This window comes from Oncorhynchus masou, chromosome 22, assembly GCF_036934945.1.
Source record: "Oncorhynchus masou masou isolate Uvic2021 chromosome 22, UVic_Omas_1.1, whole genome shotgun sequence".
Classification (NCBI taxonomy): domain Eukaryota; kingdom Metazoa; phylum Chordata; class Actinopteri; order Salmoniformes; family Salmonidae; genus Oncorhynchus; species Oncorhynchus masou.
The window spans coordinates 30775188-30793555 of record NC_088233.1 but is presented as its reverse complement, the minus strand read 5'-3'; the positions used below and the strand labels follow the sequence as shown (position 1 = coordinate 30793555).

General features: G+C 45.2%; 1 protein-coding gene across 1 annotated transcript in view; it reads right to left on the bottom strand.

Annotated features, from left to right (window-relative positions):
- LOC135509311 (FERM domain-containing protein 4A-like) overlaps positions 1 to 18368 on the bottom strand; it is a 106276-nt gene that overhangs the window by 39640 nt on the left and 48268 nt on the right. The window contains 3 exon segments of the mRNA XM_064929854.1: positions 5819 to 5903; positions 9944 to 10036; positions 15040 to 15134. Coding sequence (XP_064785926.1) covers positions 5819 to 5903; positions 9944 to 10036; positions 15040 to 15134 — 273 coding nt within the window.

The window sequence follows — 18368 nt, the reverse complement described above, 5'->3', positions numbered from 1 at the left end:
CATTTCAAAATGCAATTCACACATTACATCTGAGGTGACTGTCTATTCAATTCATTACAATGATCTAACTATCAATTGATACAACTGCTCAAAATGATAAGTAACTGTTGCATTACTCTTAATGCATGTTTTACGGAAACTGGCAAACAATATTCCATGTTTAGATCATGAAAGTTTCAATTACTGTGGAACATGAACCAATTGGACTGACAACATTATCTATGGCTGCAATATTTCATCATCATTCTTTATCAGACACTGTTTCTATGGTCCCATGTACCACTTTTCCAGATCATGTTTTCAGATTTGACATTACTGTACACTCACTGGCCACTTTATTAGGTACACCTATCTAGTACTAGGTAGGACCCCCTTTTGCCTCCACAACAGCCTGAATTATTCACGGTGTTGTACGCTAAGAAATGCCCTTCTGCATACCACTGTTTTAAACAGCTGTTATTTGAGCGTTTGTGGCCTTTCTGTTGTCTTGAATGAGTCTGGACATTCTCCTCTGACCTCTCTCATTAACAAGGTGGTTTTGCCCACAGAAATGTCGCTCACTGAATGTGTTTTGTTTATCGCACCATTCTCTGTAAACTCTAGAGACTGTAGTGCATAAAAATCCCAGGAGGGCAGCTGTTTCTGAGATGCTGAAATCACCATGTATGGCATCAACAATCACACCACAGTCAAAGTTGCTTAGATTACTCATCTTGCCTGTTCTCATGTTTGGTCGAACAACATCTAAATCTCTCTACTCTATATACTCTATATATTGAGTTGCAGGAAGCCACATGATTCGCTGTTTGAATAAAACCTTCCTTGATGAGCTAAATCAGGTCTGTAGAGATGATGGCATGACCTATGTCATTGTGTGGGATAATGTCAGGTTCCACCAAATGGTGCAAGCCAACCACAATTTACCACCCTGTACTTACCCCCATACCCTCCTTTCCTTAACACGATTGAGGAATTTTTCTCCACATGGAGGTGGAAGGTATATGATAGGCGCCCTCACGAAAAAGCCGTCCTTCTCCAGGCCATGAATGACGCATGCAATGACATCACGGCAGACCAGTGTCAGGCATGGATTCGCCATGCCCGAAGATTCTTCCCAAGATGTTTGGCTAATGAAAACATCCATTGTGATGTGGATGAGAACCTATGTCCAAATCCACAACAGGGATGATGGAAATATGTGTGTGTGTGTGTGTTTGTGTCTTTTTACAGTAAGCCAGGTGAGGAACACTGCAGTTGACCTCTGTTTTTTATTTTGCTGTAGCTAATTATTTTTGCTTTGATTCAAAGAAACCTATGTTGTGATTTTATTGTATTAAATCAATAAATGTCATATTTTGTTAAATGATTCCACTGTGTTTGTAGTATTCTCTCTACTAATCCTTTTACAGTGATGTATTTACATGAAGTAGCATAATGAAACATGTATCACATATTTTGTACTACAATATTGAATGATTGTACGAACAACTACACAGTGAAACTATCGGTATCTTGTGTGTGGGTGACCTAAATGAATGTTCCTATGTTATTTCATGATAAGTTAGTTATTTGACCCAATGATTCTGCAAGTGCAAGGTTTCTTTAAAGATATGAATGCACAATGCAATGTGTTGAACATTGGACAGCCTGTGTTACAAGTGATGACCGTTTTGAGTTTTGTGTCTAGAGTTGTGAAAAATGACCACAAGGTTCTGAAATTAGTGCCAAAGTGATTGTTAAAAACTGTAATACAACACTGAAATACATATTCATATAGGATAAAAACATTTCTATCACAATGTCCCCAGTACTCTTTTCTCCATTGCTGTTTTCATTGTTTCATCTAAACTTCCCTCACTCCCTTCCTCCCCCTCCCCAATTTATTGTCCTTTCTTCGTTGGGGGTTGTATGCTCTGCTTCAGCTCAGACATTACAGTGATTTCTTGTCCTTTCTTTGTTGGGGGTTGTATCGTCTGCTTCAGCTCAGACATTACAGTGATTTCTTGTCCTTTCTTCGTTGGGGGTTGTATGCTCTGCTTCAGCTCAGACATTACATTGATTTCTTGTCCTTTCTTCGTTGGGGGTTGTATGCTCTGCTTCAGCTCAGACATTACATTGATTTCTTGTCCTTTCTTCGTTGGGGGTTGTATGCTCTGCTTCAGCTCAGACATTACAGTGATTTCTTGTCCTTTCTTCATTGGGGGTTGTATGCTCTGCTTCAGCTCAGACATTACAGTGTGATGGGACTTATGGGGGCAGAATAGAATGAGGAAATGCATTGGTGACTTACAGAACAATTTTCTTAACGGTCTCACGTTCTTTCTCTTTAATTCTATCTCTGTCTTTCTCTTTGTCTCTCCATCCTGTTTAGTTAGATGAGCAATGCTGGGACAGGCCCTACTAACACACACACACATTGAGGGAAGGAAGTGTGTGTGTGTGTGTGTGTGTGTGTGTGTGTGTGTGTGTGTGTGTGTGTGTGTGTGTGTGTGTGTGTGTGTGTGTGTGTGTGTGTGTGTGTGTGTGTGTGTGTGTGTGTGTGTGTGTGTGTGTGGATGACTAGTGACTGAAGGGGTCAGGTATGTAAGGAATGTCCTCTATATGATCCCTCTATATGATCTCTCCATCCTGTTTAGTTAGATGAGCAATGCTGGGACAGGCCCTACTAACACACACACACATTGAGGGAAGGAAGTGTGTGTGTGTGTGTGTGTGTGTGTGTGTGTGTGTGTGTGTGTGTGTGTGTGTGTGTGTGTGTGTGTGTGTGTGTGTGTGTGTGTGTGTGTGTGTGTGTGTGTGTGTGTGTGTGTGTGTGTGTGTGTGTGTGTGTGTGGATGACTAGTGACTGAAGGGGTCAGGTATGTAAGGAATGTCCTCTATATGATCCCTGGCAGTTAATTGGTTAAGAGATCAGACAGCAGAGTGAAACACAACACTGAATACATTACCACCCAGCATGGGCTCTCACCATGGGGCTGTGGCCTAGCAGTGTGTGTGTATGTGTGTGTGGTCCAGTGTAGAACACACACTTCATACATGAAGACAGGAGATGACCGTATTAAAAATGACTCTATATCTACAACACAAATATGATGTCTTAAACGTATCCATGATTAATCAAATCAAATCAAATGCTATTGGTCACATGCACATGCTTAGCAGATGTCATTGCAGGTGTAGCGACATTCTTGTATCATGATTAACATTGACATAGTCTGTGTGGTGTTTATTTTTGTGTCCTTGTATACATGTGTGCCTCGAGTAAAAATAGAGCTATTTTGGTCTACTCACTTCACTTGAGTCTGTTGGACAGGGATAGTTCTCCAGCCTCCCTTTATAAACACCTAGCCTTAGGTGTGAAGTATTGGTTATGTGTTAGCATACGCTAAGCTGTCAGTGCTGGGTCTGTATTAGGAAAAGCTCCATGTGATGCTGGAGTGTTATCAGAAGCTTCGCTAACGGTGGAGGCATTTTGTTAGCAGAGGCTGGGTAACACTTTCGGAGCTGGAGATAGCATAAGCTCAGCTAATGCTAAATCTGTTTCCAACAGGATGAATGGAACAGAGAGGAGACAGAGTGGTTTTACTGTTCAAACATCACACTGACCACCCAACAGCCCACATATACAGTGCCTTGCGAAAGTATTCGGCCCCTTTGAACTTTGCGACCTTTTGCTACATTTCAGGCTTCAAACATAAAGATATAAAACTGTATTTTTTTGTGAAGAATCAACAACAAGTGGGACACAATCATGAAGTGGAACGACATTTATTGGATATTTCAAACTTTTTTAAGAAATCAAAAACTGAAAAAATGGGCGTGCAAAATTATTCAGCCCCTTTACTTTCAGTGCAGCAAACTCTCTCCAGAAGTTCAGTGAGGATCTCTGAATGATCCAATGTTGACCTAAATGACTAACGATGATAAATACAATCCACCTGTGTGTAATCAAGTCTCCGTATAAATGCACCTGCACTGTGATAGTCTCAGAGGTCCGTTAAAAGAGCAGAGAGCATCATGAAGAACAAGGAACACACCAGGCAGGTCCGAGATACTGTTGTGAAGAAGTTTAAAGCCGGATTTGGATACAAAAAGATTTCCCAAGCTTTAAACATCCCAAGGACCACTGTGCAAGCGATAATATTGAAATGGAAGGAGTATCAGACCACTGCAAATCTACCAAGACCTGGCCGTCCCTCTAAACTTTCAGCTCATACAAGGAGAAGACTGATCGAGATGCAGCCAAGAGGCCCATGATCACTCTGGATGAACTGCAGAGATCTACAGCTGAGGTGGGAGACTCTGTCCATAGGACAACAATCAGTCGTATATTGCACAAATCTGGCCTTTATGGAAGAGTGGCAAGAAGAAAGCCATTTCTTAAAGATATCCATAAAAAGTGTTGTTTAAAGTTTGCCACAAGCCACCTGGGAGACACACCAAACATGTGGAAGAAGGTGCTCTGGTCAGATGAAACCAAAATTGAACTTTTTGGCAACAATGCAAAACGTTATGTTTTGCGTAAAAGCAACACAGCCCATCACCCTGAACACACCATACCCACTGTCAAACATGGTGGTGGCAGCATCATGGTTTGGGCCTGCTTTTCTTCAGCAGGGACAGGGAAGATGGTTAAAATTGATGGGAAGATGGATGGAGCCAAATACAGGACCATTCTGGAAGAAAACCTGATGGAGTCTACAAAAGACCTGAGACTGGGACGGAGATTTGTCTTCCAACAAGACAATGATCCAAAACATAAAGCAAAATCTACAATGGAATGGTTCAAAAATAAACATATTGTCACGCCTTGGTCTTAGTTTTGTGTGTTTTAGTTTAGTTAGTCAGACCAGGGTGTGACATGGGGTTATTATGTATTGTATTTTCGTTTTGGGGTTTGTAGTGTTTGGGTTTGTAGTTGATTAGGGGTGTGTGTGTGTGTTAATTAGGTTGGCTGCCTGAGGCGGTTCTCAATCGGAGTCAGGTGCTTCTCGTTGTCGCTGATTGGGAACCGTATTTAGGTAGCCTGATTTCGCTTTGCATTTCGTGGGTGATTGTCCCTGTCTCTGTGTAGGTTGCACCAGTCAGGCTGTATTAGGTTTCGTTCTGTTTGTTGTTTTTTTTGTATTTATTTAGTTATTCGTGTTAGTTCGTTCGTTTTTTCTTCTTTAAATAAACATGAGTAACTTACACGCTGCATTTCGGTCCGACTCTCCTTCAACAACAAAAGAACGCCGTTACACATATCTAGGTGTTAGAATGGCCAAGTCAAAGTCCAGACCTGAATCCAATCGAGAATCTGTGGAAAGAACTGAAAACTTCTGTTCACAAATGCTCTCCATCCAACCTCACTGAGCTCGAGCTGTTTTGCAAGGAGGAATGGGAAAAATTTCAGTCTCTCGATGTGCAAAACTGATAGAGACATACCCCAAGCGACTTACAGCTGTAATCACAGCAAAAGGTGGCGCTACAAAGTATTAACTTAAGGGGGCTGAATAATTTTGCACGCCCATTTTTTCAGTTTTTGATTTGTTAAAAAAGTTTGAAATATCCAATAAATGTCGTTCCACTTCATGATTGTGTCCCACTTGTTGTTGATTCTTCACAAAAAATACAGTTTTATATCTTTATGTTTGAAGCCTGAAATGTGGCAAAAGGTTGCAAAGTTCAAGGGGGCCGAATACTTTCGCAAGGCACTGTACCCCCTGCAGGTAAAATTATGACATGACTGGAAAATAAAATCCTATATATATATATATATATTGGCATGCTGTATCTAAGCATATCTAAGCATGAACCACAGGCCTGATGAACTTACCTTGTATATGCAGGACTTAGCATTGAGGAAGAAGAGTTCGATAGTAGCATTGTCCTTCAGGTAGGAAATACTCTCTATGTAAAACCTGTAACACATAAGACAACAGAACACATGACTTTAGTTGAACATGCAGGAAATACTCTCTAAAACCTGTGATGAACAGAAACATAAAACAGTACAACAGACAATGACAGAATGAGTTTAGATTTGATGAGTCTTGGAAACAGACAAAAAAGAAAAGAAGCTCATTCAATCAAGTTCCAGGCTACTGTGTGTCAGAACTGCAGTGAACAGAGTGTCCACTAGGAGTCATCAGACATGAGGCTAACACACAGTTAATAAAACCTTCTCTGTCTGATACCTGGCAACCATCCAACACACACGCACACACGCACACACACACACACACACAAACGCTGATGCACAAACACAGACACATAATCTACACAAACACACCACACATCGCAAATGTGCACACGATGCATTTCACACAATGGCTGGCTGGCTGGCTGCATCATCAGCAGAGTGCAGGCAGAGAAACACAGGAACCATCAATAGAGAGATGGGAGCTACTATAACAGTAGAATCTAGTCTATATATAGAGAGATGGGAGCTACTGTAACAGTATAATGTAGTCTATATATAGAGAGATGGGAACTACTGTAACAGTAGAATGTAGTCTATATATAGAGAGATGGGAGCTACTATAACAGTAGAATCTAGTCTATATATAGAGAGATGGGAGCTACTGTAACAGTATAATGTAGTCTATATATAGAGAGATGGGAACTACTGTAACAGTATAATGTAGTCTATATATAGAGAGATGGGAACTACTGTAACAGTAGAATGTAGTCTATATATAGAGAGATGGGAACTACGGTAACAGTATAATGTAGTCTATATATAGAGAGATGGGAACTACTGTAACAGTATAATGTAGTCTATATATAGAGAGATGGGAACACTGTAAGAGTATAATGTAGTCTATATAGAGAGAGATGGGCGCTACTGTAACAGTATAATGTAGTCTATATATAGAGAGATGGGAACTACTGTAACAGTATAATGTAGTCTATATATAGAGAGATGGGAACTACTGTGACAGTATAATGTAGTCTATATATAGAGAGATGGGAACTACTGTAACAGTATAATGTAGTCTATATATAGAGAGATGGGAACACTGTAAGAGTATAATGTAGTCTATATAGAGAGAGATGGGCGCTACTGTAACAGTATAATGTAGTCTATATATAGAGAGATGGGAACTACTGTAACAGTATAATGTAGTCTATATATAGAGAGATGGGAACTACTGTGACAGTATAATGTAGTCTATATATAGAGAGATGGGAACTACTGTAACAGTATAATGTAGTCTATATATAGAGAGATGGGAACACTGTAACAGTATAATGTAGTCTATATATAGAGAGATGGGCGCTACTGTAACAGTATAATGTAGTCTATATATAGAGAGATGGGAACTACTGTAACAGTATAATGTAGTCTATATATAGAGAGATGGGAACTACTGTGACAGTATAATGTAGTCTATATATAGAGAGATGGGAACTACTGTAACAGTATAATGTAGTCTATATATAGAGAGATGGGAACACTGTAACAGTATAATGTAGTCTATATATAGAGAGATGGGAACTACTGTAACAGTATAATGTAGTCTATATATAGAGAGATGGGAACTACTGTAACAGTATAATGTAGTCTATATATAGAGAGATGGGCGCTACTGTAACAGTATAATGTAGTCTATATATAGAAGATGGGAACAGTGTAACAGTATAATGTAGTCTATATATAGAGAGATGGGCGCTACTGTAACAGTATAATGTAGTCTATATATAGAGAGATGGGAACACTGTAACAGTATAATGTAGTCTATATATAGAGAGATGGGAGTTATTGTAGCAGTATAATGTAGTCTATATATAGAGAGATGGGAGCTACTGTAACAGTATAATGTAGTCTATATATAGAAGATGGGAACAGTGTAAGAGTATAATGTAGTCTATATAGAGAGAGATGGGAGCTACTGTAACAGTATAATGTAGTCTATATATAGAAGATGGGAACAGTGTAACAGTATAATGTAGTCTATATAGAGAGAGATGGGAGCTACTGTAACAGTAAAATGTAGTCTATATATAGAAGATGGGAACACTGTAACAGTATAATGTAGTTTATATATAGAGAGATGGGAGCTACTGTAACAGTATAATGTAGTATATATAGAGAGATATGGGAACACTGTAACAGTATAATGTAGTTTATATATAGAGAGATGGGAGCTACTGTAACAGTATAATGTAGTCTATATATAGAAGATGGGAACAGTGTAACAGTATAATGTAGTCTATAAATAGAGAGATGGGAACACTGTAACAGTATAATGTAGTCTATATATAGAAGATGGGGACAGTGTAACAGTATAATGTAGTCTACATAGAGAGATGGGAGCTACTGTAACAGTATAATGTAGTCTATATATAGAAGATGGGAACAGTGTAACAGTATAATGTAGTCTACATAGAGAGAGATGGGAGCTACTGTAACAGTATAATGTAGTCTATATATAGAAGATGGGAACAGTGTAACAGTATAATGTAGTCTACATAGAGAGATGGGAGCTACTGTAACAGTATAATGTAGTCTATATATAGAAGATGGGAACAGTGTAACAGTATAATGTAGTCTATATAGAGAGAGATGGGAGCTACTGTAACAGTATAATGTAGCTCCCGTCTATATATAGAGAGATGGGTCGTTGTTACAGCTACTGTTTCCAAAACATGCACACACATGCTATGAAACCAATGCACAAGCACCGTGCACACAAGCATGCAAGCATGAAAGCACACACACAAACACACACTCACACACTCACACTCACACTGGGATGCTCTGGCAGGGAAGTCTGATAATGGATTCAGCTCTGACATTTAGACTGATTGCAGTTTCACCAGTCTGCCTCTGTGTTTAACTGTGTATCAGGATGTGTGTGTGAGTGTGTGGTGTGTATAAATGCATTGTATTAATAAGCATTTCAATGCGTGTGTGTATTTGTGTGTGGGAATGTGGAGTGACTGGATATGTTATTAGTGGCTGGCTATAACAGAAGTAATCACAATAGTCTTTCTATTGTATGCGCACTGATGGCTTACCCTGAACACAAGGCCATGTATTTGATAGTGATCTGTTACGTGAACAATACACCCCATGCAACAATACAATATCCATACACATCAAAACTATTATGGTAGGTTGAAATGACGTCATTACCGCACACCATTTTGGAGACACTTATCGTTAATGCCAATCAGTACAAACAACCATTCATCCGTTGTGTCTCCAATGCAGGTTGCTATGTACATTGCTAAAGAATGACAAGTCCCTAGAGCCTATATGTCATCATAGGGATCTTTAAAGTACTGACCAACACTATTCAGCATGGTGTGTGTGTGTGTGTGTGTAGCGTTTCCACAGGTGCAAAGAAAGGTCAGACACATTATCTTCAGATCCTGTACCTTTTCTTCCAACTACAATGACTTCATGTAGACACAAACATGCACACACACACACACACACACACACACACACACACACACACACACACACACACACACACACACACACACACACACACACACACACACACACACACACACACACACACACACACACACACAGACACACACACACACTCAGGATGTGTGTTATGTAAGAGAGCAGCCATTGTCAGAGCAGTACAAAGGGACTGGCAGGAGAAAGGAGTGGGGTTAGAACCCTGCTACTACAGGTCAGATCACAGCTGCAGCTCCACTTTCCAGGGAGACATCCTCTCATATATCTGACACACACAGACACACACAGACACACTGAACATCATGCATGATAAATAGCTAGACAACTATCACTGAAATATGACTGGTGTTCTCTTACAGTATAATAAAGTTATTATCTGCCTTCTTCACAGAGTTAAGGTAGTGTGCAGACATCTGTCTGACTAGGGGGCATGTCTGTGTTTCCTGCTGGAGGCTGTGTACTGTATGTGCATGTAGGAGCGCTGCTCGTGTGTGTTTTTCTATGATGTGACCATACCTGACACAGAAGTACAGTACGATGGGTCCAGACTTCTTGGGGAACTCGTGTTCTAGAACCCTTCGGTCCAACTGCAGCCAGCTGAAATGACCCCTGGAGACACAACAACCAATCGAATGTCAGCATACTGCACACCCAACCAATGAGGAGACAAACTCAGTACACTACAGAACTGACTGATTCAATAATGAATAGTACAGCCTAGCTCCCTGCGCTTCACACTCTACCCATCCTCTACCCATCCTCTCTCTTTCTTTCTCTCTGACAGGGATGAAAACTGCAGAGGCAGCTTGTCACCCTGGTAACCCTGCATGGTGTTATGGGCAACATGCAGCTCTTTCAGCTCTCAGACACAGAAACAACCAATCTACATCATAGAACTGAGGGACTGGCAGAGAAACAGAGAGACAGAACTGGGGTGTGTCTTTGTCACAGGAGGTTGGTAGCACCTTAATTGGGGAGGACGGGCTTGTGGTATTGGCTGGAGCGGAAACAGTGGAATGGTATAATATACATCAAGAGGTATAAAATACCACAGACTGTCAGCCTCTACGTAAAGCAATAACCAACAGTATTCTAGGGAATAGCAGGCTGGGACAAGAGTGTATGACTGGAAATAAAAGTTTTATATTTAAGCAATAAGGAAAGGGAAAGAGGGATACCTGGTCAGAATGCATTCAACTGAAATGAAATAAGGCCCGAGGGGGTGTGGTTTTTGGCCAATATACCACGGGTAAGGGCTGTTCTTACGTACGACACAACGCGGAGTGCCTGGACACAGCCCTTAGCTGTGGTGTATTGGCCATAAACCACAAACCCTGAGGTGCCTTATTGCTATTATCAACTGGTTACCAACATAATTAGAGCAGTAAAAATAAATGTTACGTCATACCCGTGGTATACGGTCTGTTATACCAAGGCTTTCAGCCAATCAGCATTCAGGGCTCAAACCACCCAGTTTATAATAATACTTTCATCTGTCATCCTCTGGACTCACATCCTCACTCCCAAAATAACATAAAATGTCATCCTTACATTTTAAACAAACATTTCTCAGTATATGATAAACAGGGTACGGTGTAGTTACATCCCATTCGAGGTGGGAGTGCTGGGCTGGAACAAAACCCTGCACATCACATATATCCCCAGGACCAGGACTACATCCATGGTGATGGTAGTGTATCCCCAGGACTACATCCATGGTGATGGTAGTGTATCCCCAGGACTACATCCATGGTGATGGTAGTGTATCCCCAGGACTACATCCATTGTGATGGTAGTGTATCCCCAGGACTACATCCATGGTGATGGTAGTGTATCCCCAGGACTACATCCATGGTGATGGTAGTGTATCCCCAGGACCAGGACTACATCCATGGTGATGGTAGTGTATCCCCAGGACTACATCTATGGTGATGGTAGTGTATCCCCAGGACTACATCCATGGTGATGGTAGTGTATCCCCAGGACTACATCCATGGTGATGGTAGTGTATCCCCAGGACTACATCCATGGTGATGGTAGTGTATCCCCAGGACTACATCCATGGTGATGGTAGTGTATCCCCAGGACTACATCCATTGTGATGGTAGTGTATCCCCAGGACTACATCCATGGTGATGGTAGTGTATCCCCAGGACTACATCCATGGTGATGGTAGTGTATCCCCAGGACCAGGACTACATCCATGGTGATGGTAGTGTATCCCCAGGACTACATCCATGGTGATGGTAGTGTATCCCCAGGACTACATCCATGGCGATGGTAGTGTATCCCCAGGACTACATCCATGGTGATGGTAGTGTATCCCCAGGACTACATCTATGGTGATGGTAGTGTATCCCCAGGACTACATCCATGGTGATGGTAGTGTATCCCCAGGACTACATCCATGGTGATGGTAGTGTATCCCCAGGACCAGGACTACATCCATGGTGATGGTAGTGTATCCCCAGGACTACATCCATGGTGATGGTAGTGTATCCCCAGGACTACATCCATTGTGATGGTAGTGTATCCCCAGGACTACATCCATGGTGATGGTAGTGTATCCCCAGGACTACATCCATGGTGATGGTAGTGTATCCCCAGGACCAGGACTACATCCATGGTGATGGTAGTGTATCCCCAGGACTACATCCATGGTGATGGTAGTGTATCCCCAGGACTACATCCATGGTGATGGTAGTGTATCCCCAGGACTACATCCATGGTGATGGTAGTGTATCCCCAGGACTACATCTATGGTGATGGTAGTGTATCCCCAGGACTACATCCATGGTGATGGTAGTGTATCCCCAGGACTACATCCATGGTGATGGTAGTGTATCCCCAGGACCAGGACTACATCCATGGTGATGGTAGTGTATCCCCAGGACTACATCCATGGTGATGGTAGTGTATCCCCAGGACCAGGACTACATCCATGGTGATGGTAGTGTATCCCCAGGACTACATCCATTGTGATGGTAGTGTATCCCCAGGACTACATCCATGGTGATGGTAGTGTATCCCCAGGACTACATCCATGGTGATGGTACTGTATCCCCAGGACCAGGACTACATCCATGGTGATGGTAGTGTATCCCCAGGACTACATCCATGGTGATGGTAGTGTATCCCCAGGACTACATCCATGGTGATGGTAGTGTATCCCCAGTACTACATCCATGGTGATGGTAGTGTATCCCCAGGACTGCATCCATGGTGATGGTAGTGTATCCCCAGGACTGCATCCATGGTGATGGTAGTGTATCCCCAGGACTACATCCATTGTGATGGTAGTGTATCCCCAGGACTACATCCATGGTGATGGTAGTGTATCCCCAGGACTACATCCATGGTGATGGTAGTGTATCCCCAGGACTACATCTATGGTGATGGTAGTGTATCCCCAGGACTACATCCATGGTGATGGTAGTGTATCCCCAGGACTACATCCATGGTGATGGTAGTGTATCCCCAGGACCAGGACTACATCCATGGTGATGGTAGTGTATCCCCAGGACTACATCCATGGTGATGGTAGTGTATCCCCAGGACCAGGACTACATCCATGGTGATGGTAGTGTATCCCCAGGACTACATCCATTGTGATGGTAGTGTATCCCCAGGACTACATCCATGGTGATGGTAGTGTATCCCCAGGACTACATCCATGGTGATGGTACTGTATCCCCAGGACCAGGACTACATCCATGGTGATGGTAGTGTATCCCCAGGACTACATCCATTGTGATGGTAGAGTATCCCCAGGACTACATCCATGGTGATGGTAGTGTATCCCCAGTACTACATCCATGGTGATGGTAGTGTATCCCCAGGACTGCATCCATGGTGATGGTAGTGTATCCCCAGGACTACATCCATGGTGATGGTAGTGTATCCCCAGGACTGCATCCATGGTGATGGTAGTGTATCCCCAGGACTACATCCATTGTGATGGTAGTGTATCCCCAGGACTACATCCATGGTGATGGTAGTGTATCCCCAGGACTGCATCCATGGTGATGGTAGTGTATCCCCAGGACTACATCCATGGTGATGGTAGTGTATCCCCAGGACTACATCCATGGTGATGGTAGTGTATCCCCAGGACTACATCCATGGTGATGGTAGTGTATCCCCAGGACTACATCCATGGTGATGGTAGTGTATCCCCAGGACCAGGACTACATCCATGGTGATGGTAGTGTATCCCCAGGACCAGGACTACATCCATGGTGATGGTAGTGTATCCCCAGGACTACATCCATGGTGATGGTAGTGTATCCCCAGGACTACATCCATGGTGATGGTAGTGTATCCCCAGGACTACATCCATGGTGATGGTAGTGTATCCCCAGGACTACATCCATGGTGATGGTAGTGTATCCCCAGGACTACATCCATGGTGATGGTAGTGTATCCCCAGGACCAGGACTACATCCATGGTGATGGTACTGTATCCCCAGGACCAGGACTACATCCATGGTGATGGTAGTGTATCCCCAGGACTGCATCCATGGTGATGGTAGCGTATCCCCAGTACTACATCCATGGTGATGGTAGTGTATCCCCAGGACTACATCCATGGTGATGGTAGTGTATCCCCAGGACTACATCCATGGTGATGGTAGTGTATCCCCAGGACTGCATCCATGGTGATGGTAGCGTATCCCCAGGACTACATCCATGGTGATGGTAGTGTATCCCCAGGACTACATCCATGGTGATGGTAGTGTATCCCCAGGACTACATCCATGGTGATGGTAGTGTATCCCCAGGACTACATCCATGGTGATGGTAGTGTATCCCCAGGACCAGGACTGCATCCATTGTGATGGTAGTGTATCCCCAGGACTACATCCATGGTGATGGTAGTGTATCCCCAGGACCAGGACTGCATCCATTGTGATGGTAGTGTATCCCCAGGACTACATCCATGGTGATGGTAGTGTATCCCCAGGACTACATCCATGGTGATGGTAGTGTATCCCCAGGACAAGGACTACATCCATGGTGATGGTAGTGTATCCCCAGGACTACATCCATGATGATGGTAGTGTATCCCCAGGACTACATCCATGGTGATGGTAGTGTATCCCCAGGACTACATCCATGGTGATGGTAGTGTATCCCCAGGACCAGGACTACATCCATGGTGATGGTAGTGTATCCCCAGGACTACATCCATGGTGATGGTAGTGTATCCCCAGGACTACATCCATGGTGATGGTAGTGTATCCCCAGGACTACATCCATGGTGATGGTAGTGTATCCCCAGGACTGCATCCATGGTGATGGTAGTGTATCCCCAGGACCAGGACTACATCCATGGTGATGGTAGTGTATCCCCAGGACTGCATCCATGGTGATGGTAGTGTATCCCCAGGACTACATCCATGGTGATGGTAGTGTATCCCCAGGACTACATCCATGGTGATGGTAGTGTATCCCCAGGACTGCATCCATGGTGATGGTAGTGTATCCCCAGGACCAGGACTACATCCATGGTGATGGTAGTGTATCCCCAGGACCAGGACTACATCCATGGTGATGGTAGTGTATCACCAGGACTACATCCATGGTGATGGTAGTGAACCAGAGGGACTTACGTTTCATCGGTGTAGGAGATGCCAAAGTATTCCTTCTCCTTCAGGTTGAAGTGGGAGGCCACCAAATCCAAAAGGTCCTTGGCCATCAGTTTGGGCTGCAGGGAAACACACACACACACACACACACACACGTAGGGTTAATATGGTGTGTGTGTGTGTATGGAGTCAGAGTGTGTGTGTGTGATTCTGTTTGTGTATGTAAAGGTTGTGTGTTAATCTGAGTGTGACTGTGTATTCTAATAGCTATTGGTCGTCTGAGAGTGACTGATGGAGGTGGGGGGGGGGTCGTCTGAGAGTGACTGATGAAGGTGGGGGTCGTCTGAGAGTGACTGATGGAGGTGGGGGGTCGTCTGAGAGTGACTGATGGAGGTGAAGGGGGAGTCATCTGAGAGTGACAGATGGAGGTGGGGGGAGTCATCTAACAGTGACAGATGGAGGTGAGGGGGGGAGTCATCTGAGAGTGACAGATATAGGTGAGGGGGAGTCATCTGAGAGTGACAGATATAGGTGAGGGGGGGAGTCATCTGAGAGTGACAGATGGAGGTGAGGGGGGAGTTGTCTGAGAGTTACAGATATAGGTGAGGGGGGAGTCATCTGAGAGTGACAGATGGAGGTGAGGGGGAGTCATCTAACAGTGACAGATGGAGGTGAGGGGGGGAGTCATCTGACAGTGACAGATGGAGGTGAGGGGGGGAGTCATCTGACAGTGACAGATGGAGGTGAGGGGGGGAGTCATCTGAGAGTGACAGATGGAGGTGAGGGGGGAGTTGTCTGACAGTAACAGATGGAGGTGACAGGGTGAGTTGTCTGAGAGTGACAGATGGAGGTGAGGGGGGGAGTTGTCTGAGAGTGACTGATGGAGGTGAGGGGGGGTCGTCTGAGAGTGACAGATGGAGGTGAGGGGGAGTTGTCTGAGAGTGACAGATGGAGGTGAGGGGGAGTTGTCTGAGAGTGACTGATGGAGGTGAGGGGGGTCATCTGAAAGTGACTGATGGAGGTGAGGGGGAGTTGTCTGAGAGTGACTGATGGAGGTGGGGGGAGTTGTCTGAGAGTGACAGATGGACGTGAGGGGGAGTCATCTGAGAGTAACAGATGGAGGTGAGGGGGAGTCATCTAACAGTGACAGATGGAGGTGAGGGGGGTGTCATCTGAGAGTTACAGATATAGGTGAGGGGGGGAGATGTCTGAGAGTGACAGATGGAGGTGAGAGGGAGTTGTCTGACAGTGACAGATGGAGATGAGGGGGAGTTGTCTGACAGTGACAGATGGAGGTGAGGGGGCGAGTTGTCTGAGAGTGACAGATGGAGGTGAGGGGGGAGTTGTCTGACAGTGACAGATGGAGGTGAAGGGGGAGTTGTCTGAGAGTGACAGATGGAGGTGAGGGGGAGTTGTCTGAGAGTGACTGATGGAGGTGAGGGGGGAGTTGTCTGACAGTGACAGATGGAGGTGAAGGGGGAGTTGTCTGAGAGTGACAGATGGAGGTGAGGGGGAGTTGTCTGAGAGTGACAGATGGAGGTGAAGGGGGAGTTGTCTGACAGTGACAGATGGAGGTGAAGGGGGAGTTGTCTGAGAGTGACAGATGGAGGTGAGGGGGAGTTGTCTGAGAGTGACGGGAGGTGAAGGGGGAGTTGTCTGACAGTGACAGATGGAGGTGAAGGGGGAGTTGTCTGAGAGTGACAGATGGAGGTGAGGGGGGAGTCATCTGAGAGTGACAGATGGAGGTGAAGGGGGAGTTGTCTGACAGTGACAGATGGAGGTGAGGGGGAGTTGTCTGAGAGTGACTGATGGAGGTGAGGGGGAGTTGTCTGAGAGTGACTGATGGAGGTGAGGGGGTCATCTGAGAGTGACAGATGGAGGTGAGGGGGGAGTCATCTGAGGGTGACAGATGGAGGTGAGGGGGAGTTGTCTGAGAGTGACAGATGGAGGTGAGGGGGCGAGTTGTCTGAGAGTGACAGATGGAGGTGAAGGGGGGAGTTGTCTGACAGTGACAGATGGAGGTGAAGGGGGGAGTTGTCTGACTATGACAGATGGAGGTGAGGGGGGGAGTTGTCTGAGAGTGACAGATGGAGGTGAAGGGGGGAGTTGTCTGAGAGTGACAGATGGAGGTGAAGGGGGAGTTGTCTGAGAGTGACAGATGGAGGTGAAGGGGGAGTTGTCTGACAGTGACAGATGGAGGTGAAGGGGGAGTTGTCTGACAGTGACAGATGGAGGTGAGGGGGAGTTGTCTGACAGTGACAGATGGAGGTGAAGGGGGAGTTGTCTGACAGTGACAGATGGAGGTGAAGGGGGAGTTGTCTGAGAGTGACAGATGGAGGTGAAGGGGGAGTTGTCTGAGAGTGACAGATGGAGGTGAAGGGGGGAGTTGTCTGACAGTGACAGATGGAGGTGAAGGGGGGAGTTGTCTGACAGTGACAGATGGAGGTGAAGGGGGGAGTTGTCTGACAGTGACAGATGGAGGTGAAGGGGGAGTTGTCTGACAGTGACAGATGGAGGTGAAGGGGGAGTTGTCTGAGAGTGACAGATGGAGGTGAAGGGGGAGTTGTCTGAGAGTGACAGATGGAGGTGAAGGGGGAGTTGTCTGAGAGTGACAGATGGAGGTGAAGGGGGGAGTTGTCTGACAGTGACAGATGGAGGTGAAGGGGGGAGTTGTCTGACAGTGACAGATGGAGGTGAAGGGGGAGTTGTCTGAGAGTGACAGATAGAGGTGAAGGGGGAGTTGTCTGACAGTGACAGATGGAGGTGAAGGGGGAGTTGTCTGACAGTGACAGATGGAGGTGAGGGGGGAGTTGTCTGACAGTGACAGATGGAGGTGAAGGGGGGAGTTGTCTGACAGTGACAGATGGAGGTGAAGGGGGAGTTGTCTGAGAGTGACAGATGGAGGTGAGGGGGAGTTGTCTGAGAGTGACTGATGGAGGTGAGGGGGAGTTGTCTGAGAGTGACTGATGGAGGTGAGGGGGAGTTGTCTGAGAGTGACTGATGGAGGTGAGGGGGTCATCTGAGAGTGACAGATGGAGGTGAGGGGGAGTCATCTGAGGGTGACAGATGGAGGTGAGGGGGAGTTGTCTGAGAGTGACAGATGGAGGTGAGGGGGAGTTGTCTGAGAGTGACTGATGGAGGTGAGGGGGGAGTCATCTGAGAGTGACAGATAGAGGTGAGGGGGGGGGATTCATCTGAGAGTGACTGATGGAGGTGAGGGGGGGGTCATCTGAGAGTGACAGATGGAGGTGAGGGGAGGAGTCATCTGAGAGTGACTGATGGAGGTGAAGGGGGGAGTTGTCTGAGAGTGACAGATGGAGGTGAAGGGGGGAGTTGTCTGAGAGTGACAGATG